The 27,501-nt window shown below is 51.9% G+C and overlaps 2 protein-coding genes across 2 annotated transcripts; both read right to left on the bottom strand.

The window, feature by feature from the left end:
• Positions 1–141: 141 nt before the first annotated feature.
• Positions 142–11,354, bottom strand: LOC100450352 (paired immunoglobulin-like type 2 receptor beta). Its single transcript, XM_054560242.2, has 6 exons — positions 11,053–11,354; positions 9,552–9,698; positions 8,831–9,220; positions 8,377–8,571; positions 752–785; positions 142–527 (listed from the first exon to the last, which is right to left on the bottom strand). Exons 1-6 carry the CDS (start codon positions 11,240–11,242, stop codon positions 506–508), a joined length of 978 nt encoding a protein of 325 aa, XP_054416217.2. The 5' UTR covers positions 11,243–11,354; the 3' UTR covers positions 142–505.
• A 4,905-nt stretch (positions 11,355–16,259) lies between these two features.
• PVRIG (PVR related immunoglobulin domain containing) lies at positions 16,260–24,249 on the bottom strand. The gene is given in 8 exon segments (XM_009242626.2): positions 16,260–16,998; positions 17,101–17,161; positions 17,248–17,374; positions 17,457–17,584; positions 17,586–17,637; positions 17,640–17,804; positions 17,890–18,066; positions 24,220–24,249. Coding segments are annotated over 7 exon segments (975 nt in total). The 5' UTR covers positions 18,008–18,066; positions 24,220–24,249; the 3' UTR covers positions 16,260–16,674.
• Between the last annotated feature and the right edge of the window lie 3,252 nt (positions 24,250–27,501).

The following is a 27,501-nucleotide window of genomic DNA, read 5'->3' as shown; positions in this document are numbered from 1 at the left end:
AAGGGGCACTTGGCAGCCATGTGGGAGATGCACAGGGAAGTGGCAGCAGCGTTTCACGCTATTTATTCCCCAAAACCTTCTGCCATAGGAGAAGACAGCCACCATGCAGATTGGAAAATCTGGACGAGGAGAAAAGGGGTATACGGTAAGCAAAATAAATTGTATTTTTCCATCCTTGGGGAGGATAAAGGAACTCTTAGCACTGCTATAATGAACAGCCCCCAAATGCCAGTGGTTTAATTCAGTGGAGTTCAGACCTCATTCCTGTATCATTGCAGTGTGGATGCTCCTGGATGAAGGCTCTTGTAGGTAATTCTCCTCCAGTCGGTGATTCAGGGACCGAGCCTCCTTCTGCCTTGCGGTTTTGCCTTTTTAAAGGTCCTCAGGGTGCTCTCCATGTATCTTGCCAGTGGGGAACCAGTGTGGAGGACTCACAAGCGGGTCTCACATCACGTTCTCCAGGGCTAATACACATCCCTTCTCTCCACACTCTGTTGGTCAGAAGTCACTGCTTGGCGCCCTGCCATCTGCAGGAGGGGAAGTGTTTTTAGATGCAGGGCCAGGATTATTACAGGGAGGCAGGCAAGGCAGTTGCTTCAGAGATCAGATTTAAGTGGGTGGTGGCAAAAACTCAGGAGAATTTGTGGCAGGCTGGGCTTGTGGGGTTCTTAGCAGCACAGTCCCTGATTTCCAAACCCGTCACCTGCCCGCACCTGTACTCCCCATCCCCTTGGGGAGACCGAGCACTCACCTGGCTGGGGTTGTGGCTTTAGTCCGCTGCTGACCTGTAGGGGGACCAACAGTGAGTCAGGGTGGCATCCAGGTGATGGCAGTCTCCATCCCACCTTCTCTGCTGCGCCCTAGGCTGAGGCCCTCCTTAGAGGGACCAGAGCAGCAGAGCAGCTCTGCTCAAACCCGTCAGGAAGGGCCTGGGACTCAGCTGGCACCCTGAGGCTCCCCCCTCCGACCTGTTCTCCCTGTTGTCCACCACGTCACCTCCTGAAACCGCCCCCCCATCCCCCACAACCTTGATACCCTCCATTGGCTTCCTTCGCTCTTGAGCTCTCTGCTCAGCCCCTACCTGGCTCCCTCTACCGCTGAGCCCTCGCCCACCCATCTCTTCCTTCCCTTCCCTTCCCTTGACATAGGCACCCCCGCCTCTCCCTCCAGGTCCTCAGGGAGACCGCGCCTGTGGTTTCCTTCCGGGTGGCAGCTGTGTCTGCCCTCCAGCCTTGGGAGCCTTGTGCTTGGGACTCATGTTTGTGGCTGTTCAAATTCTGTTGCCACCACTAGACTTCCCCTCCCCTCTGGCTAGTCCCACCCTGAATCCTCTGCTGCCTCTCCCACTGTGCCCTGCCCCTCCCATCCTCGTGGCATCCCTGCAGTGTTTCCCAAGCACTGGGCTCCTGGTCCACAGACATCCCCTCCACCATCCAGCCTCCTCCCGGGAGGTCTCTGCGTCCACAGAGACACCCTCTGAACCCAGGCCTCACAGCACCCCTCAACTCCAGGGGCCTCCTTCCACTTCTACAGGTTTTTTGTTTTTTAATGTTAGGACTGGGAACTCTGAAATATTAACTGCTAGTATCATTTTCATGTTGCAACTTTCACTCCTTCCAGCGTAACACCTAAGGCGGGTGCGGTGGCTCACGAGGTGATAATCCCAGGATTGGGAGGCCAAGGTGGGCAGATCACCTGAGGTCAGGAGTTTGAGATCAGCCTGGACAACATGGTGAAAACCCGTCTCTACCAAAATTACAAAAATTAGCTGGGCGTGGTGGCATGTGCCTGTACTCCCAGCTACTCAGGAGGCTGATGCAGAAGAATTGCTTGACCCTGGGAGGTGGAGGTTGTAGTGAGCCAAGATCGCACCATTGCACTCCAGCCTGGGTGACAAAGCGAGACTCTGTCTAAAAAAAAAAAAACTACCTAGAATTTACCATCCTAACCATTGCTTAGTGTACAGTTTGGCAGTGTGAAGTGTATTCACATGGTTGTGAAACAGATCTCCAAAACATTTTCATCTTGTGAAACTGAAACTCAAAAGTTCTCTTTCTTTTTTTTGAGACAGAGTCTTGCTCTGTCACCCAGGCTGCTATGCAGTGACGTGATCTCAGCTCACTGCAACCTCCATCTCCTGGGTTCCAGTGATTCTCCTGCCTTAGGTTCCTGAGCAGATGGGATTACAGGTGCCCCCACCACACCCAGCTTATTTTTTGTATTTTTAGTAGAGACAGGGTTTCGCCATGTTGGCCAGACTGGGCTCGAACTCGAGGCCTCAAGTGATCCACCTACCTCAGCCTTCCAAGGCATGTTCCTCACAGGTGTGAGCCACCACACTGGGCCAGTAAAACTGAAATTCTATGTTCTTTAAATATTAACTCTCCATTCCCATCTCCTCCGTGCCCCTGACAACCACCTTTCTGCTTCCTGTTTCTAGGAATCTGGCTACTCCAGATACCATATAAGTGGAATCAGACAGTATTTATCTTTTTGTGACTAGCTTATTTCACTTAGCATAATGTCCTCAAGGCTCATTTATACTAGAGCATGTGTAAGAATTTCCTTCCCTTTAAAGGTTGAGGCCAAGCATAGTGGCTCACGCCTACAATTCTAGCACTTTGGGAGGCCGAGGCGGGTGGATCCCCTGAGGTCAGGAGTTCGAGACCAGCCTGGCCAACATGGTGAAACCTCGTCTCTACTAAAAATGCAAGAAGTAGCTGGGTGTTGTGGCACACACCTGTGATCCCAGCTACTTGGGAGGCTGAGCCAAGAGAATCGCTTGAACCCAGGAGGTGGAGGTTGCAGTGAACTGAGATTGCACTGCTGCACTCCAGCCTGGGTGACAAAGCAGGACTTTGTCTCAAAATAAATAACTAAATAAAAAAGATTCAATAATTTTGTTCAGAACTTTTTTTTTTTAATAGACAGGATCTTATACTGTCACCCAGGAAGGAGTGCAGTGGCACAATCATAGTTCACTACACCCTCAACCTCCTGGGCTCAGGTCATTCTCCCAACCTCAGCTTCCCGAGTAGCTTGGACTACAGACACCATATTTTGTTTGATGGACATTTCAGTTGATTCTACGTTTGGGGTATTTTGAGTAATGCTACTACAAACATCGGTGTGCAAACACCTCTTCCTGACCCTGCTTTCAATTCGTTGGATATATGCCCAGAGGTGAGATTGTTGGATCATATGGTAGTTCTACTTTTAATATTGTGGAGGCTAAGGCAACTCCATCTTGGAAGCTAATCTGCCATGGTGGCTTCTGATTAACCCCAGTTCTGGGAAGGCCTCTAAGATTTCCAGTTGATCTATCGTTCCTTGTGTAACAGCAGGTACGTATCATAAATCCTGCCCTGGAGTCAAACAGCCTTGATGTGATCATACTTCAACTGTGGAATACAAACCATCCTTCCCCTGTGGAATAAAAGCCACGGGTCTGGGGATAATGGTGCAAGGACCCACCATCTTGTCTCATCACCCTATGTTTTCTCCTGTATTTTCTTCTAGACACTGGACAGTTTTGGGTCTTACGTTGAAGTGTTTAATCCATTTTGAATTAATTTTTTGGCAGAGATGCACCTTTATGTTTTGCATGTGAGTACCCAGCTTTCTCAAGAGCTTTCTCAACAATAGTTTGTTGAAGAAACTATTCTTCGTTGAGTGGTCATCTTGGCACCCTTGTTGAGGATCATTTGACTATCTATGTGAGGGTTTATTTGTGGGCTCTGTATTCTATTCCACTGGTCTATTTATGTCTTTTTTTTTTTTTTTTTTTTTTTTGAGACAGAGTTTCACTCTTGTTGCCCAGGCTGGAATGCAATGGCATGATCTTGGCTGACTGCAACCTCTGCCTCCCGGGTTCGAGTGATTCTCCTGCCTCAGCCTCCCGATTAGCTGGGATTACAGGCATGCACCACCACGCCCAGCTAATTTTGTATTTTTAGTAGAGATGGGGTTTCTCCATGTTGGTCAGGCCGGGCTTGAACTCCCAATCTCAGGTGATCCGCCCAGCTCAGCCTCCCAAAGTGCTGGGATTACAGGCATCAGCCACTGCACCTGGCCTATTTATGTCTTTATTTCAGTACCACACCATTTTGATTACCATAGTTTTTAATATATTTGGAAATCAGGGAATGCGTGTCCTCTAACTCTGTTCACCTTTCAAAAGATTATTTTGCTTTGTGGTAGTGCTTTCAGATTCCATTTGAATTTCAGGATGAATTTTTTCTTTGAGCAAAAAAAATGCCATTGGGGTTTTCATAGGATTTGCATTGTATCTGGAGTTTGTTGTTGGTGGCATGGACACCTTGACAATATTAATCCTTCCACTCCACGAACAAGAATGTCATCCACTTATTTGTGTCTTCTTTCATTTGTTCAGCAATGTTTTGTAGTTTCAGTGTACAAGTCTTTCACCTCCCTGGTTAGGTTTATTCCTAAAGATCTTACTTTATTTTTTGACATTATTGTAAATGGAATTATTTTCTTAATTTTCTTTTCAGATTGTTTATATTTAGTGCACAGAAATGCAATCCATTTTTGCTTGCATGTTAAATTGGTTTCCTGGAACTTTGCTGAATTCATTCATTCAACAAGTATTTTTGTGCAATACTTAGGATTTTCTACATATGAGATTTTGTCACCTGCAAACAGAGATGGTTTTGCTAGTTCCATTTCAAATTAGATGCTTTTTTATCCCTTGCCTAATTGCCTAATTGCTCTGGCTAGGACTTCAAATCTTTTTTTTTTCTTTTTTTTTTTTTTTTTTTTTTTTTTTAAGTAGAGATGGGGTTTTGCCATGTTGGCCAGGGTGGTCTCAAAACTCATAGCCTCATGTCATCCACCTGCCTCGACTTCCAAAAGTGCTGGGATTACAGGTGTGAGCCACCATGCCCGGCCTGACTTCAAATCCTATGTTGAACAGAAGTAGTGAGATCGGGCATCCTTCTCTTGTTCCTGATCTTGGAGGCAAAGATTTCAGTCTTTCACCTAAAATGACTGACTTTCAGCCATGGGCCTTGCATGACTGGCCTTTATTTTGCTGCAGTACATTCCTTGTCTTCCTGGTTTTGGAGTGTGTTACCAGGAAAGGGTGTTCAGGCTGGGCACCGTGGCGCAGCCTGCAATCCCAGCACTTTGGGAGGCCAAGGTGGGCGGATCACTTGAGGTCGGGAGTTCGAGACCAGCCTGGCCAATATAGTAAAACCACGTTTCTTCCAAAAATACAAAAATTAGCTTGGCGTAGTGGTGCACACCTGTAATCCTAGCTCCTCGAAAGGATGAGGCGGAAGAATCGCTTGAACCTGGGAGGCAGAAGTTGCAGTGAGCCAAGATGGCACCACTGCACTCCAGGCTGGGTAACAGAGCAAGGTTCCATCTCAAAAAAAAAAAAAAGGAAAGGGTGTTCAATCTTGTCCAATGTTTTTTCTGTATCAGTTGAGATGATCATACGGGTTTTGTCCTTCATTCTGTTAATGGGGTGCACTACATTAATTTTCCTGTTTTGGGTGATACGTGCATTCCAGGACTATCTCCAACTTGGTCATGGCATACAGTCCTTTTAACATGCTGTGAAAGTTGGTTTGCTAGAATTTTGTTGAAGATTTTCCCATCAATATTTACCAGGCTTTTCATCTGTATTTTGTGTATTGTTTTTCTTGCAGGGTCTTTATCTGGCTTTCAGGTCATGGTGTTGCTGACCTCACAGAATGAACCTGGAAGTGTTCGCTCTGTCTTTGGTCATTATCTCACCCTACCTCTTGTTGAACCTCACTGACTTTTGATCCTTTGTAATCTACTATTTTGCAGATTCTCCAAGCTTCCTGCTGACCCCCTTGCTCTCCATTCCTGCTGTCTCACTAGTTCCTTGACCTTCTGTGATCTCCTGATCTGATTTTCTGCTGGAATCACAGGTGTGAGCCACCGTACCCGGCAAAAATTTTTTTATATAGTTAAATTTATCAATATTTTAATATATGGCTCCTGGGTTTGGTGGTCATACTGACTGTCTCCACTCTATGGTTATAAAATAATCTCACGTGCTTCCATGAGGAAGTTGAGGCACACAACCTTTGTACCCGCGAGCCTGTTTCCCTGGCGAGGGTGTGAGGCCAGGATCTGACTGCAGGCAGCCCCGACTCCATGCTCCTCCCCTCTGTGCTTTCATAGCTGATAGGGCGAATCTCCTTTCACTGAAGACTTTCTTTTTTACTTTTTATAGATGGAGTCTCACTCTGTCACCCAGGCTAGAGTGCAGTGTCACCATCTCGGCTCACTGCAGCTTCCGCCTCCTGGGTTCAAGCAATTCTCCTGCCTCAGCTTCCTGAGTAGCTTGGACTACAGGTGTCGGCCACCATGCCCGGCTAATTTTTTGTGTTTTTAATTGAGATGGGGTTTCACCATTTTGGCCAGGCTGGTCTTGAACGCCTGACCTCAGGTGATCCACCCGCCTTGGCCTCCCAAGGTGCTGGGATTATAGGCATTAGCCACCATGCCTGGCCTGAAGACTTTCTTGATGGTAACTTACTGTCAGGTTTGGAGAATAAAATTGAGGTAGAACTCATTGCTGCCTGGAGCCTTGTCCTCTCTTTTGAACTGGAAATGTGTACATCCAAGTTTCCAATGGACAACTCTGCTGAGATGCCACACATGGATCTCCCGTATAACAGATTCCAAACTGGCCGGGTGCGGTGGCTCAAGCCTGTAATCCCAGGACTCTGGAAGGCCGAGGCAGGCGGATCACGAGGTCAGGAGATCGAGACCATCCTGGCTAACACAGTGAAACCCCGTCTCTACTAAAAATACAAAAAATTAGCCAGGTGTGGTGGTGGGCGCCTGTAGTCCTAGCTACTCAGGAGGCTGAGGTGGGAGAATGGCTTGAACCCAGGAGGGGGAGCTTGCAGTGAGCCGAGATTGTGCCACTGCACTCCAGCCTGGGCGACAGAACAAAACTCTGTCTCAAAAACAAAACAAAAAAACAGATTCCAAACTAAATGAGGCATCGTTCCCCTCCAAATATAGTCTCCTCCTCTATTGTCTACTGTAGTTGGTGGTTTCATCATAGCCCCATGCACCCAGGTGGAAACGGGTGCTTCTTCCTGCTCCCTTGCCCCTACATCAATCTAACAATCTCATTGGTTTTTATTACTTAATCTTTTCTAGGATCTGGCCCTTTCCCTCTCTCCACCTCACTCCTGCACTGCACTGACCCAGCCTGGCCCACCTCTGGCCACTCCTCCACAGACTGAGGTCTCTCATGGGGAACTGAGGTCACCCTTTGCTGCCTCACGCTGCCTCTGGGATCAGAGGCTCTTGGATGTGATTTCCAAGGTCATCTCCTCTCCTCTCCTGCCTCCTCCACCAGCACCAAGCTTCCTACAGCTCCTGGAATGGTTTCCTTCACCCACAAGGAAAGTGAGTGACCTCTACACAACCCTCACCTCTTACCAGGCTAATTCTTTTCTTTTGTGAGACATCTGCAGATGCCACCTCCTCTGGGAAGTCCTCCTGATTACCTCTCTCTCCTCCCACCCTTGTTTAGCGATACCATAGTTCTTTCTCAATGAAGCAGTTAGTCCTTGAGGCAACTGACAACTCCACACCCCCAGTTCCCTGAGAGCAGAGCCTATGCTTTATCTACTTTGCTTCTCCAGTTTCAAGCCAGGCCGTGGCAGGTGGGCAGTCAGCCAGTGCCTGCTGAGCTCAGCCCAATTCTGGTCCCTTCTCCTCTCTCTGTCCTTTTCCCAGGGCAGACCCTCCCCTCCCCAGGAACCTTCAGGGGAGTGTGGATGATTGATGACTGAGAGAGAAGAAGTTGGGGGGATCCAGCTGTGTGGAGAGGGCTGGGGGCTCTCTCTTTTTTTTTTTTTTTTTTTTTTTGAGACACAGTCTTGTTCTGTCACCAGTCTGGAGTGCAGTGGCGCGATCTTGACTCACTGCAACCTCTGCCTCCCAGGTTCAAGCGATTCTCCTGCCTCAGCCTCCTGAGTAGCTGGGACTACAAGCGTGTGCTACCATGCCCAGCTAATTTTTGTATTTTTAGTAGAGATGGGGTGTCACCATGTTGGCCAGGATGGTCTTGATCTCTTGGCCTTGTGATCCACTTGCCTTGGCCTCCCAAAGTGCCGGGATTACAGGCATGAGCCACCGCGCCCAGGCTGGGGGTTCTCACACGTGACCTTGCACCACCCCACTGCAGGAGGCCCCTGAGATGCGGACGCCCCAGCACAGGCCACAGAGTCGGCCTTGGTGGGCTTAAGGGGAGCCAGCAGGGTCTGCATATTTCTGAAGTCCCTTAGCTGCAGGTGGGCTCTGAGAAACCCCCAGCTGGGAAGCTTGAGAAGACAGTGTGCTCTGGGCACTTACCTTTCCTTCTCCTCCATCTGAGGAGGCACAGCAGTCCCAAAATGACAGTTTTGAGCACAGCGACAGCCAATGCCACCCTGATGGCAGTGTCCAGACTTAGGTGCCATGATTCTGAGTGCCCTTTGCCTTCTGTGACCCTGAGGCCGGCTGTGGTGGTTGTGCTGCTGGGCCTCCAGGTGGTGGTGGTTGTGACAGCTGGGAAGAGATGAGGAATGAGCAGACCCTCTTCTGGGGGTGTGGGGCGTCTGGGTGAAAGGCATGGTGTGCTGCTTTCTAGATTAGGGGACATTCAGGATGAGCAAGCTGCTCTCAGAAGCCCACACAGGGAAGGGGTAGCAAGGTGAAATGCTAACAGCTCTCAATCCAGACCACTGGGTTTAAATGTGAAGACATCAGTGGTCACCAAAACCCTCACTGCAGTGGGCAAGGCAGGTGACAGGGCAGCTGGACTCACCCTGGGTGATGGTGAGTTTGGTCCCCTCGATGGACTGCCACTGCTGCCTCCCTGATCCCGGTGTGTCCAGCTCGACTCGGCAGAAATACACAGACTGGTCCTCCTTCTGCAGGTTCGAGATCCTGAGGAAGCCGCTCTTCTGACCCTCTGTCCAGTTCAGAAAGAGCCGGTTCGCGTAATCCTTGTGAATGGAAGGCGGCCTTGTGCGGTAGAAGAACTGCCCGTGGAAATGGCCCCGTCTCCAGGATATTTTCATGTTGGAAGCTGTGGCTAACTCTGAGGGGTGATAGAAGGAGAAGGGGATTTCCACGTAGCCACCCATGGGGGCTGAGAGGTGTTTTGGTTGAGTGACCCCATAGGGAAGGCTTGGACCAGATCCTGCAGAGCCACCTAGAGGAGGGAGGGAGGGAGGGAAGGAGTGGGGGAGAGACCTTGAAGCCACCGCAAGATTCAAAGAGGGTGACCCCAGACCCTCCCGCACCTTCACCCACAGGCAGTCGTGTGACAGGTGGCTGGACTGACCTCTGGCCTGGGTCTCTCACTCTTCAGGCATGGAGGAGGGTGGAGGGGGAGGAGATGGGGGCACCCACCCCTATGGGACCTGCCCTTGTTTGCTAGAGGTGGGAGCCTGGCCCCTACCCCAGATGTTCTGCCTTTGTCTTGGGTTGACCCCTCCTGTGGTTTGGGCAGAGACCATACCTGGGCGGTCCTGGGTACTCACCAGGCTGCAGAAATGCTAGCGGCAGCAGCAGGAGCAGCAGGGGCAGCAGCAGGGGCTGACCCATGGCCTTGTTCTTCTCCAGGGGACGGGGAGACCAGCAGAGCCATCCAGGCAGGAGAGGGGCCCTGTGGAGGGGCTGCCTGAGGGCTGAGGTGAGTGGGGAGAGCCAGGGTCAGGCTCCCCAGAGGGCTGTGGGGGCCGGGGGCCTTCCCCAAATGAGTGTACCTCCAGGGTGACCAGCACTTCCTTTATCCATCTGGCTTCTTATTGCAAAAGGGACTTAGATGTCTTTTTATCCCTTGCTTAATTGCTCCGGCTAGGACTTCAAATCCTTTTTTTTTTTTTTTTTTTTTTTAGTAGAGATGGGGTTTGCCATGTTGGCCAGGGTGGTCTCAAACTCATAGCCTCAAGTAATCTGCCTGCCTCGGCCTCCAAAATTGCGAGGATTACAGGCGTGAGCCACTGTGCCCGGCCTGACTTCAAATCCTATGTTGAATAGAAGTAGTGAGATCGGGCATCCTTCTCTTGTTCCTGATCTTGGAGACAAAGATTTCAGTCTTTCACCTAAAATGACTGAAAGACTTTCAGCCGTGGGCCTTGCATGACTGGCCTTTATTTTGTTGCAGTACATTCCTTCTCTTCCTGGTTTGTGGAGTGTTTTACCAGGAAAGGGTGTTCAGGCTGGGCATGGTGGCTCAAGTCACACAAGTGTCAAGTCACACAAAAGTGTCAAATCAGCCCTGCCCAAGGGCCCCAGTGCCCGTCTTCCTGCTGAGGGGCCGGGTCTGACCTTGAGGGGCTGGGCCCCTCCCACCTGGATCCCTGCAGACCCCACTGCACTCAGCCTCACTTCTCATCCCTTTCTCTGCCCAAGGCCAGCGCAGGCTCTTTCAGGGAGAGGAAAGGCGGGCCTGAGTCTGTGCTCTGCTGCGCCCCAGATTCAGTCCTCAGAGAGGAGAAGGAGGAAGCCAGTGGAGGTCACAGGCGCTTAGCCCCCAGCCCAAGCACCAGAGCCCCCAGCTTGTCCTCTGTCCCTCTCCCTGCCTGGCAGGGGCCCCCATGCAGTCCCCAGGCACCACCAAGACCCAGCTGGCCTCTTCCCACCCCAGGCCCGCTCCCTTGGTGCAGGGACCACAATCTTGCTCAAGGGGTGAGGGGGCTCACGGTCCCCTACACAGAGACTGGTCCCTCTCGAGGCCACCCCTTGACCCCCAGACATGAGACTGGATCTGAAGGGTCCCCTCTGACCTCCCCGCCCTACACAGGAGGGGACAGAGCTCGGAGAAGCCCTGTCCCAAGCCACATGACTTGCAGTGGCAGTTCCAGGACTGGAGCCCCCTCTACCTGGATCTCTGGGCCTCAACTTCTGAGTGCAGGAACTCAGGGATAGGGGAGACCCAGGAGGTTGTTCCCTCATACAGCCCCTCAGGTCATTCCCTCCACATACCTGAGTCTCTGGCTGAACCAGAAGGTTCCTTGGTGCCAGGGCAGCTGGACTCACCCTGGGTGATGGTGAGGTGGGTCCCCTTGATGGACTGCCACGACAGCCTCCCTGATCTGTGTGTCCAGCTGGACTTGGCAGAAGTACACAGACTGGTCCTCCTTCCACAGGTTCGAGATCCTGAGGAAGCCTCCCCGAGGAAGTGAAGGCTCAGAGCAAGTGGGCACCCCGCACAAAGTCCTGGGCCCATCTCTAACAGGGGATCTGCTGGCCTTTGCCCGGGGGTGGTCACTGGAGCTTTGGTGACCCACAGGGCTCCCTCCGTAGGAGGCTCTGCCCACCCTCTCCAGGGTAAGATGGCATCATCTGAGGGGTTGTGGGGACATGAAGGCAGGATTTCACCAGAGGAAGTGATATCAATCTTCTTGAGACAGAAGCAGATAGGGACGGGCCTCCCTTCTCTTCTCAGTCTCTTCCCTGGTTCCAGTAGGCTCCTCTGTGCTTCCCAGGGCCAGTCAGGCTGGCCCACCCTCCCTCCCTTCACAGGCCTGAGGAAACAGGCTCCCCATGCTCAGGAAACCCCTCCATCTGAGCCAGGCCCTACACACCTCATTCTGCTTGTTCAACCCACAGGGAAACTGAGGCACAGGGGCTTTGGACTAAACTGGTCCCACCTGCAAAGGTGGGCTGAAGAGAGGACAAGGGACCCCCTGGCTGTTTGGGCAAGGCCTCAAGAGGGTGGCCCACCCTGCCTGAGGACTGTATTTTTTTTGTTTGTTTTTTTGAGATGGATTCTCGCTGTGTTGCCCAGGCTGGAGTGCAATGGTGTGATCTTGGCTCACGGTAACCTCTGCTTCCTGGGTTCAAGTAATTCTCCTGCCTCAGCCTTCCAAGTAGCTGGGAATTACAGGCGCGCGCCACCACGCCCAGCTAATTTTTGTATTTTTAGTAGAGACGGGGTTTCACCATGTTGGCCAGGCTGGTCTCAAACTCCTGGCCTCAAGTATCTGCCCACCTCAGCCTCCCAAAGTGCTGGGATTACAGGCGTGGGATACAACACCCAGCCACTGAGGACTGACTCTTCGTTCCATTCCTGCCTTGCCCGTGGGCCGTGGGACCCAGCTAGAAGGTCACCTGCTTACCAGGCTGCCCGAGGAGGGGGCCACATAGAACTTTTAGCCAACAGCCTCTGGGTAGCTCTGGAGGGTACATACTCCCCAGGGGCCTCAGGCCCGGTACCGCCACGTGCGTTCTCCTTAGATTCAAGGTGCATGTTTATGTCACTTTCCGGGCCCTGGACCCAGCTGAACCCCCATGGGAGATTCCTTTTGTGTCAGGATTTCTGCTCTGGAATGGTATGAGGCCTCCCGGGTGGTTCATCCTCCCTCCCCAAACAGCAGTGATAGGGCCTGGGGCTAAGCCTGGGGCTCTGGCTCTCTTTCAGAGGGGGATTTTGGGAGGCGCCAGCCCTGGAGGAGGGCATGATTCCAACATGGGCAGCGCCTAAATCCAGCCCGTTAGCCCAGCAGGTGGCCATGGGAGAGGCACGGGATGCAGTGTTCAGGAGCAGAGGCAGGGAGGGGGCCAGGACCCTGCACATTTTGAGAATGGCTGCTTGTATGTCCCCACCTTCCCCCAACAACTATCCTCCTTTCCTCACCAGCCACGTCTATCCCTGCCCCGGCCCCTTGCCCCTCCTTGGCACCCACCCTGTTCCTGCTATCCCCCTGAGACCAGGCATGAGGCACAGATGTCTGCTCTCACTGCCTCCCTTCACGGTACTGGAGTCCTAGCCAGCGTGCTATGCCTGAAGGGAAATACAAGTGCTCTGTGTCTTCTTCAATTCTGTATTGATCTATTTGGCCTCCACCCATCACAGGGCCCATATTATCTATATTTCCTGCATTCTTGGCCTTTTTTTAGTAGGGGACATGGTCTCGCTCTGCCTGTAGGTGGGACTATAGGCACGCACCACAGTTCTCTAATTTTCTTCTTTTTTGCAGAGACGTGGTGTCACTATGTTACCCAGGCTGGCCTCAATCTCCCAGGCTCAAGGCATCCTCCCAGTGTGCTGGAATTACACATATGAGCCACAGAGCTGAGCCCCTTGTACATTGCCAATGCTCTGGCATCTGGTGCCTCACTGACTAGGGAGAGACCCCCTCCCAGGCGTACCCGACTGTAAAATTTTTACATCAACTTATTAAATCAGCTGGTCAATTTTGCCTAGAGCCATGCTGAAATTTTGATTAAGAAGCTCTTATTCAGGCGGGGCACAGTGGCTCAAGTCTGTAATCTCAGCACTTTGGGAGGCCAAGGTGGGCGGATCACCTGAGGTCAGGAGTTCGAGACTAGCCCAGCCAACATGGTGAAACCCCCATCTCTACTTAAAAAAAAAAAAAAAAATACAAAAATTAGTGGACACGACGGTGCACATCCGTAGTCCCAGCTACTCGGGAGGCTGACGCAGGAGAATCACTAGAACCCGGGAGGTGGAGGTTGCAGTAAGCCAAGATTGTGCCAATGCACCCCAGCCTGGGTGACAGAGCAAGAGTCCGTCTCAAAAAAAAAAAAAAAATCAATTTGGGGATATTGACCTGTTAACAGTGAGCCTTAGCCAGGCACAGTGGCTCATATCTGTCATCCCAGCACTTTGGGAGGCCAAGACAGGCAGATCACTTGAGCCCAAAGTTTGAGACCAGCCTGGGCAACATAAAGAAACCTCATCTCTACCAAAAAAAAAAAAAAATTACAAAAATTAGCCAGGTAGGGTGGCACGTGCCTGTGGTCCCAGCTACTTGAGAGCCTGAGGTGGGAGGACCGTTTGAGCCCAGGAGGTTGAGAGTGCAGTGAGCTGATATCCCACCACTGCACAGCCCGGATGACAGAGTGAGACCTTGTCCCAAAACACCACCACCAGGCCAGGCACAGTAGCTCATGCCTGTAATCCCAGCACTTTGGGAGGCTGAGGCGGGCAGATCACGAGGTCAGGAGATAGAGACCATCCTGGCCAACATGGTGAAACCCTGTCTCTACTAGAAATACAAAAAATAGCTGGGCATGGTGGTGGGCGCCTGTAGTCCCAGCTACTCGGGAGGCTGAGGCAGGAGAATCGCTTGAAACCGGAAGGCAGAGGTTGCAGTGAGCTGAGATCGCGCCACCGCACTCCAGTCTGGTGACAGAACAAGACTCATCTCAAAAAAAAAAAAAAAAAAAAAAAACCCCACCACCAAAAAAACAGTAAGCCTTGTGATATATGAATGTGGTGTATCTTGCCCTTGATTTAGGCCCTGACACTCAGGCCCTTCAGGCATGATCTGGCCTGGCCCCCAAGCAGTGTCAGCCACAGCACCTGGTGTAGATGTGAGGCTGCTCACGGAGCACCCTCATCAGCCAGCTGTGCCTCCACCCACCAGGTTCACGCTTGTCCAGGCCTGCCTCCTGCTCTCCTTCCCCAAGAACTCCTCTTCCTCCCAGCCCTGTGCCCCTTGGGCAGGTTACGGCACTGCTTTGCACCTCAGGCTCCATATCTGTCAAATGGACTTCCTGAAAATACCCACCTCATGACTTGTAAGATAAGACCATCCAGGAAGAGTTGCTCAGGCCTTGGGAGCCTCCTGGTTTACAATCTTCACATCCCCGCAGGCCTCCTCACCCTTCTCATGTACCCGATGCGCAACGTGAGCCACATGGGCGCCACACGGCCAGGGAGGGACCCCCAGGATTCAAACCCAGGTCCACTCAAAGCTAAAACCTTACTTTGGGCCATGGGTGCTGGGGGCTTGTCATGGACGCCTGGGGCCACTGGAGGGGAAGCAGGTGCTGCTGCTGGGCTGATTCAGCTCTTCCTTTGGAGCACATCAGCATCCTCAGGCCTCAATTTCCATGCACACTGAGCCAACAGCACCCTGGTCTCTGGGTCTGAGGCCTAACCATGCCCCACAGCACAGTGCACCATGCACTCTCAGGGCGTCCTTTGTCACTGCCGCTGGCTCTGACACTTGAGGCTGGGCAGCACGGAGCAGGCCGGATGTGAGGAGACTTTCTGGGTCCCAAGGTGTTTGGCTCCGAGTCCCGCAGGGACCAGGCTGGGCTGCAGCCTCCTAAGCTTATGGAAGCCAGGATCAGGCCAGGGGACTCTTCCTCCACTGTGTGATGGGCAAGTGGCCCTGGCGGGGGGTCCCGCAGAGCTCCCCCTTTGTCTGCTTCTTAGAGAAACCGAACTTTCTGGAGATCCCCTTCAGGCATCCCCTGAGACCTTACAAGCCTCACTGTTCACACCCCTGTCCCGGGTCCAAGGTCCTCCTTCCCTCCCTGTCATCTTCCTCCCGGCGCTGCCTTCCTGACCCTCCTTGGGGACCTCTGCAGCACCCCTTCCCCTCTTCCTTGAGCCCCCAGCCCTGGAGGAATTGCTGAGCTGCCTAGGCCAGTGCTGAGGGCTTCTGGGAGGAGCATGACGACCACCAGCTGAGGAAGACAGGCCCGACGACCTGCAACCACCCTCTTCCCAGCATAGTGCAGAGCTGGGGGCTGGATGGGGCTGAATCCTGGCAAGGCCACATCTGGGCCTGCCTGGGGCAGTGCACTGGGCTGCAGAGGGTAGTGCAGGTGGACGCAGCCTTTGGGCAGGCCGTCCCTGAGCCGGATGTAGGGTGTGGTTCCTGATTGGCAGCTGGCACTTCCTGGGATGTCCCCCATGCAGTCCCAGGGAGGGGCTGAGGGACAGGTGCCCTTCCTCCCCGGGAGTACTCACCCCAGCTGGGGGAGCAGTCTCAGCCTGGCTCCAGAACAACACTGCCTGCCACATTCCTGGGAAGTCTCGAAGCCCAGACCCTCTCACTCACACAGTCTCGTGCGGCAAAGGCCCCATCAGGCCCAGGCTGTGAGGCCCACAAGCAGAAGGGCCGGCTCTGGATGGAACATTTTGTGGGGAGGCCCCCGTGTCTGTGAAGGCCTCTGCCTGCCCCGAGAGGAGGTGGGAGAAGTGACTGAGGGAAGATTTCAGGCGAGTCTTCCTACTTTCCAGCCCTTCCTGATGCCAGCTGTGGAAGGAGGGCATCAGGACCCTAGCCCAGGCCACAGCAGGGAGCCCGGCAGAGGGACGCCAGGTCAAATCACAGGGACTTTTCTCAGGCTGAAGCCCCAGGAACCCTTGCTGCTGTCCTAGGACATGGTGGGATTGGAGCAGGGACCATCCCGCTGGGATCCCCCAATCCTATCTAGGCAGCCACAGGTGTCCCTCAGGAAGCTCCCCCAACCCCCCGCCACCCCAAGAGGCCAGGACAGATCTCTAAGATTGGGACACTGCCCTCTCCCTGGGCCAAACCCAGCCCAGCAAGGAGGCCCCAACCCACTCTGGTTCTCACCTGGCTTCTGCCTCCCAGGGGTGGAGACTTCCTCCCCATTCTCTTCACCCCCAAAGAAGCACAGCCAAGGCCCATGTCAGAGGAACTGTGTTGCTGACATAGTCACAGCAGGAAACGACTGGAATGGGGTACTGTCACTCACACACTCACACCTGTGCCCACACACACCCACACATGCACACACACAGACCACATCCGCAGCAGGTGGGCCTGGCCAGGCACCTGTGGGACACTTATTGGAGGCCCAAGAATAACGTAAAGGGGTGGCACCCAGGAGGCCTGGGAAGGGGAAAGCCCAGTGGCCTCATGGTCTCTCTCATCGAACTCCTAAGCGTCCTTCCATGGCCCTGGGCCCCCGGGGGTCAGGGAAAAGAGTGAGGCTGGGACCAGTGCGGGGAGGCCTCTCCCCAGCCTGAGCGTAGAGTCCATTCTCAACAGAGACAAAGCTGCCACATGCAGGGATGGGTGTGGAGGCCCAGGCGGCAGGGCCCTGGGGCCGGTGTGCGGCGTGGGTGGGGAGTGACGCCCACCAGGACGGCCCCCCGTGGGGGTGAGCTGTGTCCAAAGTAGCTGGGCAGCAGCTGGTGTTGATAGTGGCATAAGGGACGTGGAGAGCAGCCTGGGAGGCCTGGCTGGGTGCCTGCGCGGGGAAAGGAGGATCAAGTGAGTCTGCACAGCTTGGGCCCAGCCCTGGCCCCCCGTATCCCTGCCACCTCGTCCCCAAAGCAGCCCCCCTCCTCACCCATGCTCGTGCTCTCAGTGCCTGGGAGCTGGTGTGGGATGGCTGGAGCCTAGGGGCAGGGCTGGGAGAGAGCAAGGATGGTCAGAGCTCTGCAGGGCATGTGGCCAGCCCAGTGTCAGGGGGACGTGGACAGGACCCAGGTCTCACCGGTGCTTCTGTCGGTGCAGCAGATGAAGGAGGTAGCCACAGCCAAAGAGAAGGACTCCTGAGACCCCCAAGATCCCGGCCAAGTCTGCCCGCAGAATGGGGGCAGGAGTCGGCGGGGCAGAGAGCCCTGGGCACAGAGGCAAGAATCAGATGGGTGGCCAGTTCCCAAGCCCCTCCCTGCCCTCCTGGATCCCTCGCCCCAGCCCCACCTGGGTCTGAGCTGGGCGGAAGGCTCCCACAGGCCTCCCAGGAGCCCTCAGGGAAGGATGCAAACTTGCAGCAGAAGGTGGTGTTGGTGCAGGGGCTATTGGCCCCAGAGACTTCCAGGGCGAGAGACGCTGCTCCGGGTTTCCCAGCGGGCCTGGCGAGCAGGGGCCCATTGCCGGATGCAAGTTCTCGGTGCAACACAGCCAGCGTGGTCCCCCCAGCACCATCGGGGCCCCCCCAGCTCACAGTCACCAGGGAGATGGAGCCAGACCCCAGGAACCCACAACGGACAGTGAAGGACGAGAGCTCAGTGGCCTCCATCCGAACTGGCACCCACACCTCTGGGGTCCCTGTGGAACAGCAGTAAGGTAGGTGGGCTGTTGTCCTACATCACCCTCCCTGCAGCCCCTGCCCCTCTCTGGTGCTGGCACTCACCCGCAGTGACACACAGGGTCAGCAGCACCCAGGGCAGGGCCAGGGTCCGGCGCCCCACGGCCCCCTTCAGTCCGGGTTCTGGGGGCTGCAGGGCCAGCACCTGTGCCTCTGTTCTCATCACAGGAAGTCTTCATGTTGTCAGCAGCCAAACAGCCACTTCCTTCTCTCCTCTCACACCTTCCCCAGAGGTGGTGAACACAAGGTGGCTGATTCCCTTCTTAAAGTGACAGTGAGGGCCCGCTCAGTCCCCAAGGCTGTGCTTCTGGGTAACAAGGCAGGGCGACACAGGTGGGTGAGAACCCAGCCCTGGCTAGGCCTGGGGAGGCCAGGGGAGGGGCAGAGAAGCTGCCAGGGGCTAGAAGGACTCCGCTTCCCTGGACAGCAAGCGGTGCCGGGCTTCCCTAGGAAAGGGCTCTGTCCCACCCCTCACCCAGCTAAGGAATCTGGGAGGAGAAAGCCCCTGGGAGTGGGAAGCCAGCAGGGAGGACCTGAGAGCCAGCCCAGCATGCATGACCCGCCACCAATCTGATGTGGGTCCCACGCTTAAACCTGCAACCCAGGCCTCCCCCACAACCCCCAGCCTGGCTCGCCCACTGCCCACTCATACCTCCTGATCTACCCTGAACGCACCCCATACTGGGCTCTGCCCCAGGCGCTGTCTCCCTTGTCATAGGTGATGGCAACTGGCTTCTGGCTGCTCGGGCCCAAAGCACAACCACCAGTGCCTCTTCCCTTTCACCTCCAATGCACCAGGAAATCCTGTTGGCTTCCTACCCTGACCAAAGGACCACTTCTTCCCAACATCCCCCCACAACCCCCAGCCCCTGCTACCTTCTGACTCCAGACCTAATATTCTCCTGCCTGGAAGAGCAGGAACAATGGAGAATTGGCCTGGCTAGTTTCAGTTCTCACCGCAGTGGCCAGAGTGACCCTTTCGAACCCAAGTCAGGCAGGCCACTGCCCTTCTTGACTCTCACAGCCCATGACACCCAGAGCCGATGCCTCAAGGGCCATCCATGTCCTGCCATCCCCACTTCCCCTGCCCTCCTACCTCAAGTGCATACTTCTGAGTTGAATTAAAAGCAGCAAGATTTGGAGGTGACCGGGAGGAAACGGGCTGGCCCTTGCTGTGAGGTGTGCACAGACAGGGAATGAGAGGCCAGCACTTTAGGATGAGTCCAGGAGTTCAAGACCAGCCTGGGCAACATGGTGAGACCCTATCTCTACCAAAAAAAAAAAAGAAAGAAAGAAAGAAAAATTAGCCAGGAGTGGTGGCAGGCACCTGTAGTTTCAACTATTTGGGAGGCTGAGGTTGAAGGATCGCTTAAGCCCAGGAGGCAGAAGTTGCAGTGAACCGTGATTACACCACTGCACTCCAGTCTGGGTGACAGAGTGAGACCCTGTCTTGATAAATAAATGTTGCTCTGAATTGCTTCACTGCTTATGTCACTTCGAGGATGCAAACCTACCAGAATGCTGCTAGGCAGCAACAGGTGACCCTTTCCAGGGATCAGTTTGCTTTGTGTGCTGTGAGCCAGAATCCAGGGTCCAGTGAGAGCCCAGGGTGCTGTCTTAAGGCTGATCTCATCCACGGTGTGGTAAGGACTGAAGAGACAGCCCTGTCCCAAGTCACCTCTCTGGGTCCTGGTTTGCCCCTGTGTCAAAGACTCATCATGTCTGCTTAATCCTGTGGTGCTGGCTGGATGTGGTGGCTCATGACTATAATCCCAGCACTTTGGGAGGCTGAGGTGGGTGGATCACTTGAGCCTAGGAGTTTGAGACCAGCCTGGGCAACATAGTGAGACCCTGCCTTTACAAAAAATAAACATTAGCTGGGTGTGGTGGCTTTCGCCTGTAGTCCCAGTTACTCAGGAGGCTGAGGCGGAAGGATCACTTGAGCCTGGGAGGTGGAGGCTGCAGTGAGCCAAGATCACGCCATTACACTCCAGCCTGGGTAAGAGTGAGACCCTATCTCAAAAAAAAAAAAAAAAAATTAAAAATTAAAAAAATACAAAATAAAAATCCTGTGGTGTTTGACACAAAACAATTTGGTCTCCGGGGCAAACTCTGTCCCCTCATTCACACCCTGCAGCCCATAGTGGCCTTCATGGTGCCTATGCCTGCAGCCAGTCACCCATGGCTCCCAACACTCTCTTCACCCTTTGCCCTTCGCCCAGGCTACCTGTACTGATCTCCACACCTGCCTCAGACCTGCTTTTACTGCTTTCTCCACTACCGTCCCCCAGGCAGGGTGTAAGACTGGTGCAGAGGGGACCTACCTCAGGTGGCCTGGCCAGCGTAGCTGCAAAGCACCTAGAGCACATGAGGCTGCTGCACATCTACCTCCCTAGTCCGGAAGACCCTTGCCTCCCACTGAAAGAAACCAAAATATTTAACCTCAGAATAGGTGTCTTTGCCATATTTTGGGACGGTTGCCCAGAGGGCCTGTAGGCAGCTGTGGGCCTGCAACATGGTCTTCAGTCAGGGAAATCCGCCTCTGCAGAGGAGACAGTGGAGTAGACAGTGGATGCACACAGCCTTTCTCTGCAGTCCCCGTGTCTGGATCTAGGAAAGACAAACTGAGAGGCGGACCCCTTTAAGGGTCTGAAGGACTTGCTTACCACAGGCTCCGCAGAGCACCAGCTGTGAGGTGTCACCTGCAGAACAAGACCTTTGCTAGCCAAATCTCTCCTCTCTCCTTCCCCTAATCTGTCTTGCTGCACTCCAGGCCTCCCATTATTTCTGTAATTTGAAGACGGTTATAAAAGTGTCAACCATCTGGCCATTTCTTTTTTTATATATTTTGTATGACTTGTGGACATGTGTGCACGTAGTAACATTTTTAAGTCGGTTTTTTTCCTGTTAATGTTTTATGTTTGCTTCATAGACTCAGATTATCAAACCTTCAGGGAAAAAATTTAAACTTCCCTACACCACCTGCTGAAATCCCACTTTGTAAGAAGGAGATCAAATCCCACCACCTCCAGGAAGCTGCCCCAGAGTACTGCGCCCTTCCTTCTTGGATAATCATCCAAGTGGCCTCCCAGCTGGATTCTCTGCAGTCCTGGGGGCATTTTCACAGGTGGACACTGAGCCCTGGAGGAAGTGTGTCTTTTATTCACCCCAATATGGGGAGCCCAGAACTTACTGAGGGATTTAAAAGCTATGGTACAAAGTTGACTACCCACCATTTTCAATTTTTTTTTTCAATTTTTTAAGTCACATTATCCCCTAAATTCTCATTGTGTAAGATTCAAACAACATAGAACACAAAGTTCTCCTTTGGCCAGCTCCTTCCGTTCCCCTCCCTGTTTGAATTTTCATGAGGCTTGATCTTTAACATTATCATTTCTGGTTTTTGTGTATTGCTTAGAAAGGCTAAGATTATGAAAATATTTTTATGGCTTTGTTTTTATGCATAACTCTATAAAAAGTTTCTTCCTAGTCCATGAAGAACTTTAGAGGTGGTGTTAAAAAGGCTGTGTAGGCCGGGCATGGTGGCTCATGCCTGTAATCCCAACACTTTGGGAGGCTGAGGCAGGCGGATCACGAGGTCAGGAGATCGAGACTGTCCTGGCTAACACGATGAAACCCTGTCTCTACTAAAAATACGAAAAAAATTAGCTGGGCGTGGTGGCGGGCGCCTGTAGTCCCAGCTACTCAGGAGGCTGAGGCAGGAGAATGGCGTGAACCCGGAAGGCGGAGCTTGCAGTGAGCAGAGATAGCACCACTGCACTCCAGCCTGGGCGACAGAGCGAGACTCTGTCTCAAAAAAAGAAAAAAAAAAAAAAAAAAAAAAAAAGGCTGTGTAGCCGGGTGCAGTGGCTCATGCCTGTAATCCCAGCACTTTGGGAGGCCGAGGCAGGTGGATCACTTGAGGTCAGGAGCTCAAGACCAACCTGACCAACATGGAGAAATCCCGTCTCTACTAAAAATACAAAATAGCTGGGTGTGGTGGCGCATGCCTGTAATGCCAGCTAATCGGGAGGCTGAGGCAGGAGAATCACTTAAACCCAGGGGCGGAGGTTGTGGTGAGCCGAGATCCCACCATTGCACTCCAGCCTGGGCAGCAAGAGCAAAACTCCGTCTCAAAAAAAGAGCTGTGTAACGTCTCAGGTGGAGGGCCAGGAGTCCCCAGACCATTTGCTGCTGCGCTCCTTCCCTACTGTTTCAAAATGCTACCTTGATCATAAATTCTTACACATAGGTCTACATGTGGATTCTCTTTCACAGTCTATCCATTGGGTTGCTTATTCTAGTTTCAATATCACAAGGTCCTAACTGGAATGCTTTCATGTTCTGATATATGTGAGGGCCCTTACTCTCAGAACTTCTTGAGTATTCCTTAACATTCTCCAGAATTGTGAACAGCAGAGGCACAAATAATTCCTAAGCTTGGCAATCTAAGTCCTGCATCCCACTTTCAGCCAGGAGGTACAGGCAAGATGGGACAGGTTTCACAATGGCCACCTCCTGCCCAACATTCCTTGGTGAAATCCCTGCAGCCCCAGCCCAAGTCCTGCTGAAGTAAAACAGCCCAGTGGTCAGTCTGTAGAATCAGGCCCTCATGGGTTTGAAATAGGGCCACAATTTCATAGCTCTGCAAGCTTAACAGAGCAATTTCCCAAAGCAGCAGAATCCCAACAGGGACTGCTCCACAGAGTAAATGAGAGGATCAAGTCAGTAAGTGCAGGGGCAGCACTCTACTCAGCCCTGGCTCGTGCCCCAGTACAGGCTGTGACCATCCTGTGATATAAAACATTCCTTGAGTTTGGTTTCTTCTCACCAGGAATCAGGATTGCTTTCTTTGTGGCTTGTGTGAAAGATGCGATGACACAAGTTCATCTCTATTACACCTTCCCAGGCAGATTAACTGTATGTCAATGTCCCCTCTTCAGTGGCAGCTGTCTCAGTCCTAGCACTGCTTCCACTGGAAGAGTCTGAGCTCCTCATCCTAGCCTTGGCTCTGGGCAGCAAACAGCTCAACCCTGAGCAGCCCATTGTTCTGTAGGCCCATGGGGCCCACTGCAGACAGGAACCCAGGCAGCTGATTCAGATGGCCTCAATTCCTGGGGCCAAAACACAGGGTCCTGGAGGGCCTAGTCTCACCACAGAGAAAGGGAAATGACTATAAAAATCCAAAATATTTTTGACAGAGGACTAGAGGTCTCCTCCCTCCCCTAAATGCTTTGTTACTTGACACAACCTTAGGGAAAAGGAAGGAAGCCAAGAAGACTCAGGAGTTAAATTTTCTCAGCAGCTGGGCAGAAAAAGAGCTTGAAATTATACAGGAAAAATAAAGTTGTTTCTGCTCTTCTGAGTTTGTAGCGTAAGACTTGTCACTGCTGCATTTATTTTTACATGCATGTTTTAAATGTTGTGAAAAGGGCTGCTTTTGTTCCTCTGTAATTTTAATTATAGTTTATCCTTTATCACAGTAATACAGCTAATGCGAGATAGCGTTTTCAGTGGATACTATGTGCTAAACCTATTCTCAGTGATGCACGTGCATCAGCTCCATACTTAGCAATCGCTTTATGTGGGAAATAACTTGCCCGGGGTGGAAAGGCTACTTACACAATGAAGCCAAAATTTAAACCCTGACAAAAATTTTCACTTCAGAATCCATAATATTCAGCATTATGCGGAGCTGCCTTCTCCCACACCTTGGTTAAAAAATTAAATTGAATTACAAGATTGTGTCAGCAAATGGCAGTCCTCTGCCCTGGCAGTGCAAGAGCCAGGAGTTGAACCCATGTCTCTCACCAGGTTAAGCTGCCTCGCTAAGTTCGGATGTGACCTCAGAAACAGAGGCTACTCCAGCAATACAAGATGCTTTATTTTCCGGCTTCTACCTATGCCGCCCAATCCCTTCACTGGGCCTAACTTAGTGAATCAAATTAAGTATGTTTCCCTCCAAGTTTCCCCAGGATTCTGGGCTCCTTTGCACACTACAGGTCTTCTCTAAACGCCCCAGGTTTACCTATCCTTTGGTGAATTTTCAACTCTTCTCATTTCTCTGCCGTTCTGACCAAAAATCTTCAGTGCCTGTTTTTCTCTGCCATCCAAATCCCACACACATCTAGGGGTGAATCGGTGAATCTGCACTGATGAGTGACTCGTCTTGTGAATCCTTTCTAGGATCTCAGTATTTCATCCTATCCCGAGGGAAGGATCTAAAGAGCTCAAGGAAGACCTCGCGATGTCAATGTGTGTGAAGAAACCTTTCACCCCTTCACTACCATACCCCATCATCCAAGCACACATTCTACTTTCATACCATAAACCCCGGTCAGTGTCACCTGGAGTTTTAAGGATGGGGTGACTTACCTAGTAACTGAAGACTCTCAGTAATCTGAAAAAAGAAGAATCCCTTCACTTTATAACTCAGGAGATAACACCAACAAGTCACTTCCGGCAGAGCTCATGGCCACAGTGCAAGTTAAAAAAGGTAAAGCCTCATTGAAAATAATCTTAAAACAATTATTCAATATTAACAGACAACGCCGCAAGAGACCGAGGGCACAAGCTGTTCCAGTATAATAAAGAAAATACATAGAATAAGAATAGTTATACTAGAAACAGATTATAGATATAATTATATATTAATATTACTAATCATTAGTTTATAGCATTACTCTTTATTCCAATATTATAATAACCTTTGTTCTACAATTATAACCTAGGAAAAACCAGGCCATACAGAGATAGGAGCTGAAGGGACACGGTGAGAAGTGACCAGAAGACAAGTGTGTGAGCCCTCTGTCACGCCTGGACAGGGCCACTAGAGGGCTCCCTGGTCTAGTGGTAATGCCAGTGCCTGGGAAGGCACCCGTTACTTAGCTGACCTTGGTCTAGCAGCGCCAGTGCCTGGGAAGGCACATGTTACTTAGCCGACCCAGAAAGGGAGTCTCCCTTTCCCAGGGGGAGTTAGAGAAGACCCTGCTCCACCACCTCTTGTGGAAGGCCTGACATCAGTCAGGCCCGCCCACAGCCATCCAGAGGCCTGTCTCCCTGTGATGCTGTGCTTCAGCAGTCACACTCCTGTTTCACTTTCATGTTCCACTCTGTACACCTGGCTCCACCTTCTAGATAGCAGTAGCAGAATTAGTGAAAGTATTAAAGTCTTTGATCTTTCTGAGAAGAGCATAGAAGAAATAATGACGTAAGCTGTCCTCTCTCTCTCTGCCTCGGCTACCTAAAAGGGAAAGGCCCCCTGTCTGGTGAACACATGACTCATGTGACCTTATCAATCAATGGAGATGACTCACACTCCTTACCCTGCCCCTTTTGCCTTGTACACAATAAATAGCAGCGTGGTCAGGCATTCAGGGCCACTGCCGGTCTCCACGTCTAGGTGGTAGTGGTCCCCCGGGCCCAGCTGTCTTTTCTTCTATCGCTTTGTCTTGTGTCTTCATTTCTACGATCTCTCATCTCTGCACAGGAGGAGAAAAACCCATAGACCTAGTAGGGCTGGACATCTACAGTGCTAGCCCCTGAAAAGCACTGCTCTGCATCACTTACCAGGCTGGGCAGAGGCCTCCGTGCCTGCTACCTAAGCTGGCCTCAGCTCATCCAGCCTGGTCTGGGCCTGGCCAGTGGGAGGTGCTGCTGAGAAGCCAGAGCCCTGAGCTGTCCTAGACGGCCGACAGGGGGCTCACTGGCACAAACCCTTCACAGCTGAGCCTGTCAGGGTGAGGGCGTGCACAAAAAATATCCACAGATGTTGTGCAGCAGAAATAAAGAAAAATTCTAACCTTTTAAGACAAAAATACAGTATAGCTTCTTGGCCTTTTGGCCAAGATCAAGTGTAGATAAAAACATTGTAAGTCATGATTCCCCTGGAATACGATCAGTATCCTGAGGGAAGAGAGGCAAACCCCCAGCCCATCACCACACACTGCAGCTCACACACTTCAGGTTTTGTGCTCCCAGACAATGCCTATCCTCACAACAGCACTGTTGTCTGCACCGGGAAATCATCCTCTGACCTATTCACAAGTCTTCTAGATGAAGATTTTCAGCGGGTTTGGATCTATTTAAAAAGCGGTAACTGCAAAGAGGCACCTAATCCACTTGGATATGCCTATTTTTGAGAGGTACTCCTGGCAGTTATGAAGGTCATTAAAATTAAATATCAGAATAAACTGAACTTTTTTTTTTTTTTTTTTTTTGAAATGGAGTCTTGCTGGGTCGCCAGGCTGGAGTGCAGTGGCGCAATCTCAGTTCACTGCAACCTCCATCTCCCGGGTTCAAGCAATTCTCCTGTCTCAGCCTCCCAAGTAGCTGGGACTACAGGCACACGCCACCAAACCAGCTAATTTTGTTGTATTTTTAGTAGAGACGGGGTTTCACCATGTTGGCCAGGATGGTCTCAATCTCTTGACCTCGTGATCTGCCCGCCTTGGCCTCCCAAAGTGCTGGGATTACAGGTGTGAGCCACCGCACCCAGCCCTAAACTGAACTTTCAACTGAACTTCAGAAAATGTTGAACCATGATTTTGAAAAATGTTTCTCACTTTGCTCTCACTAAGCCCTTTTTTAAGAGCAAAAAGGCATTTTGCAGTTAACCAACGAAATATTTTAAAACACTTATTTCATCAACTCATCTGTTACATTTTAAATGTGTATAATATAGAATTAGTATGTTTATATAACTTACAATTTTAAAAAAAACTGATATAAATGTCCAAAAGTCGGGAGTCTTATGACTCTTAAGGCCCTGTTCCAGTTGCTATGGCTACATAACAAACCCCTCCAGACTGAGTGGTTTACATCTTATTACGCTCATGGGCTCCACGGTCAGGAATTTGGAAAGTGCACAGAAGAGATGGGCTGTCTCTGCTCCCTGATGCCTGGACCTCAGCTGGGAAAATTGAAAAACAGGGAAGGTTGGAATCATCTGACTCCCGTCCGGACTGAGTCTCGCAGACAACATGGATGTTGGCTGGGACCTCGGTGAGGACTGCTGGCAGGAACACCTCCACACGGCCTTTTCCTTCGGCTGCTGGCCTTGCTCACAGAATGGAGACTGGGTTCCACGTGTGAACCCAGGTACAGGAAGAGACAGGAAATGGAAACTGCCAGTTTCCTTAAAATCTGGGCCCACTAACTAGCATGGCATCATTTCTATCATCTTCTATTAGTCAAGCATCACAGAGCCCATATTCAAGAGGAGACAACCTAGACCCAGCCTCTCAAATAAACAGTGTCAAAGGCTTTAGGGAGCATGGTGTCAAGCTCCCAGATTCTAAGGCTGTGACTCAACTCAGTGCACTGGGCTGCCTGGCTGTACACAGGTGTCCATATTGATGCAAAACCCCCAAGCTGCTCTTATCCTCTTGTGAAGCACCCTTAGCTTCGTTGGTATTTAACTCAGGAATCTTTCCCCTCCTGGATTTTTAGAGACCTCCACATCTCCTCCTCAGTTCTCCCACTCTGTTCCCTCATCCCACAAAACAGGCTCCTTTCCCCAGAGCTATTCTACCTGAATACAGGCGAAAGAAAGATCGCTCAATGAGTTAGCCCTCCCCTACACCCCAGCTCTGACTCCCCCAGGGCTACCTTTCCAAAAGGAGACTCACAACCCAATTTCTTCTAGCTTTCATCTGG

Source organism: Pongo abelii, chromosome 6 (genome assembly GCF_028885655.2).
Source record: "Pongo abelii isolate AG06213 chromosome 6, NHGRI_mPonAbe1-v2.0_pri, whole genome shotgun sequence".
In the NCBI taxonomy this organism is placed as follows: Eukaryota; Metazoa; Chordata; class Mammalia; order Primates; family Hominidae; genus Pongo; species Pongo abelii.
This window is presented reverse-complemented; position numbering and strand designations above follow the sequence as displayed.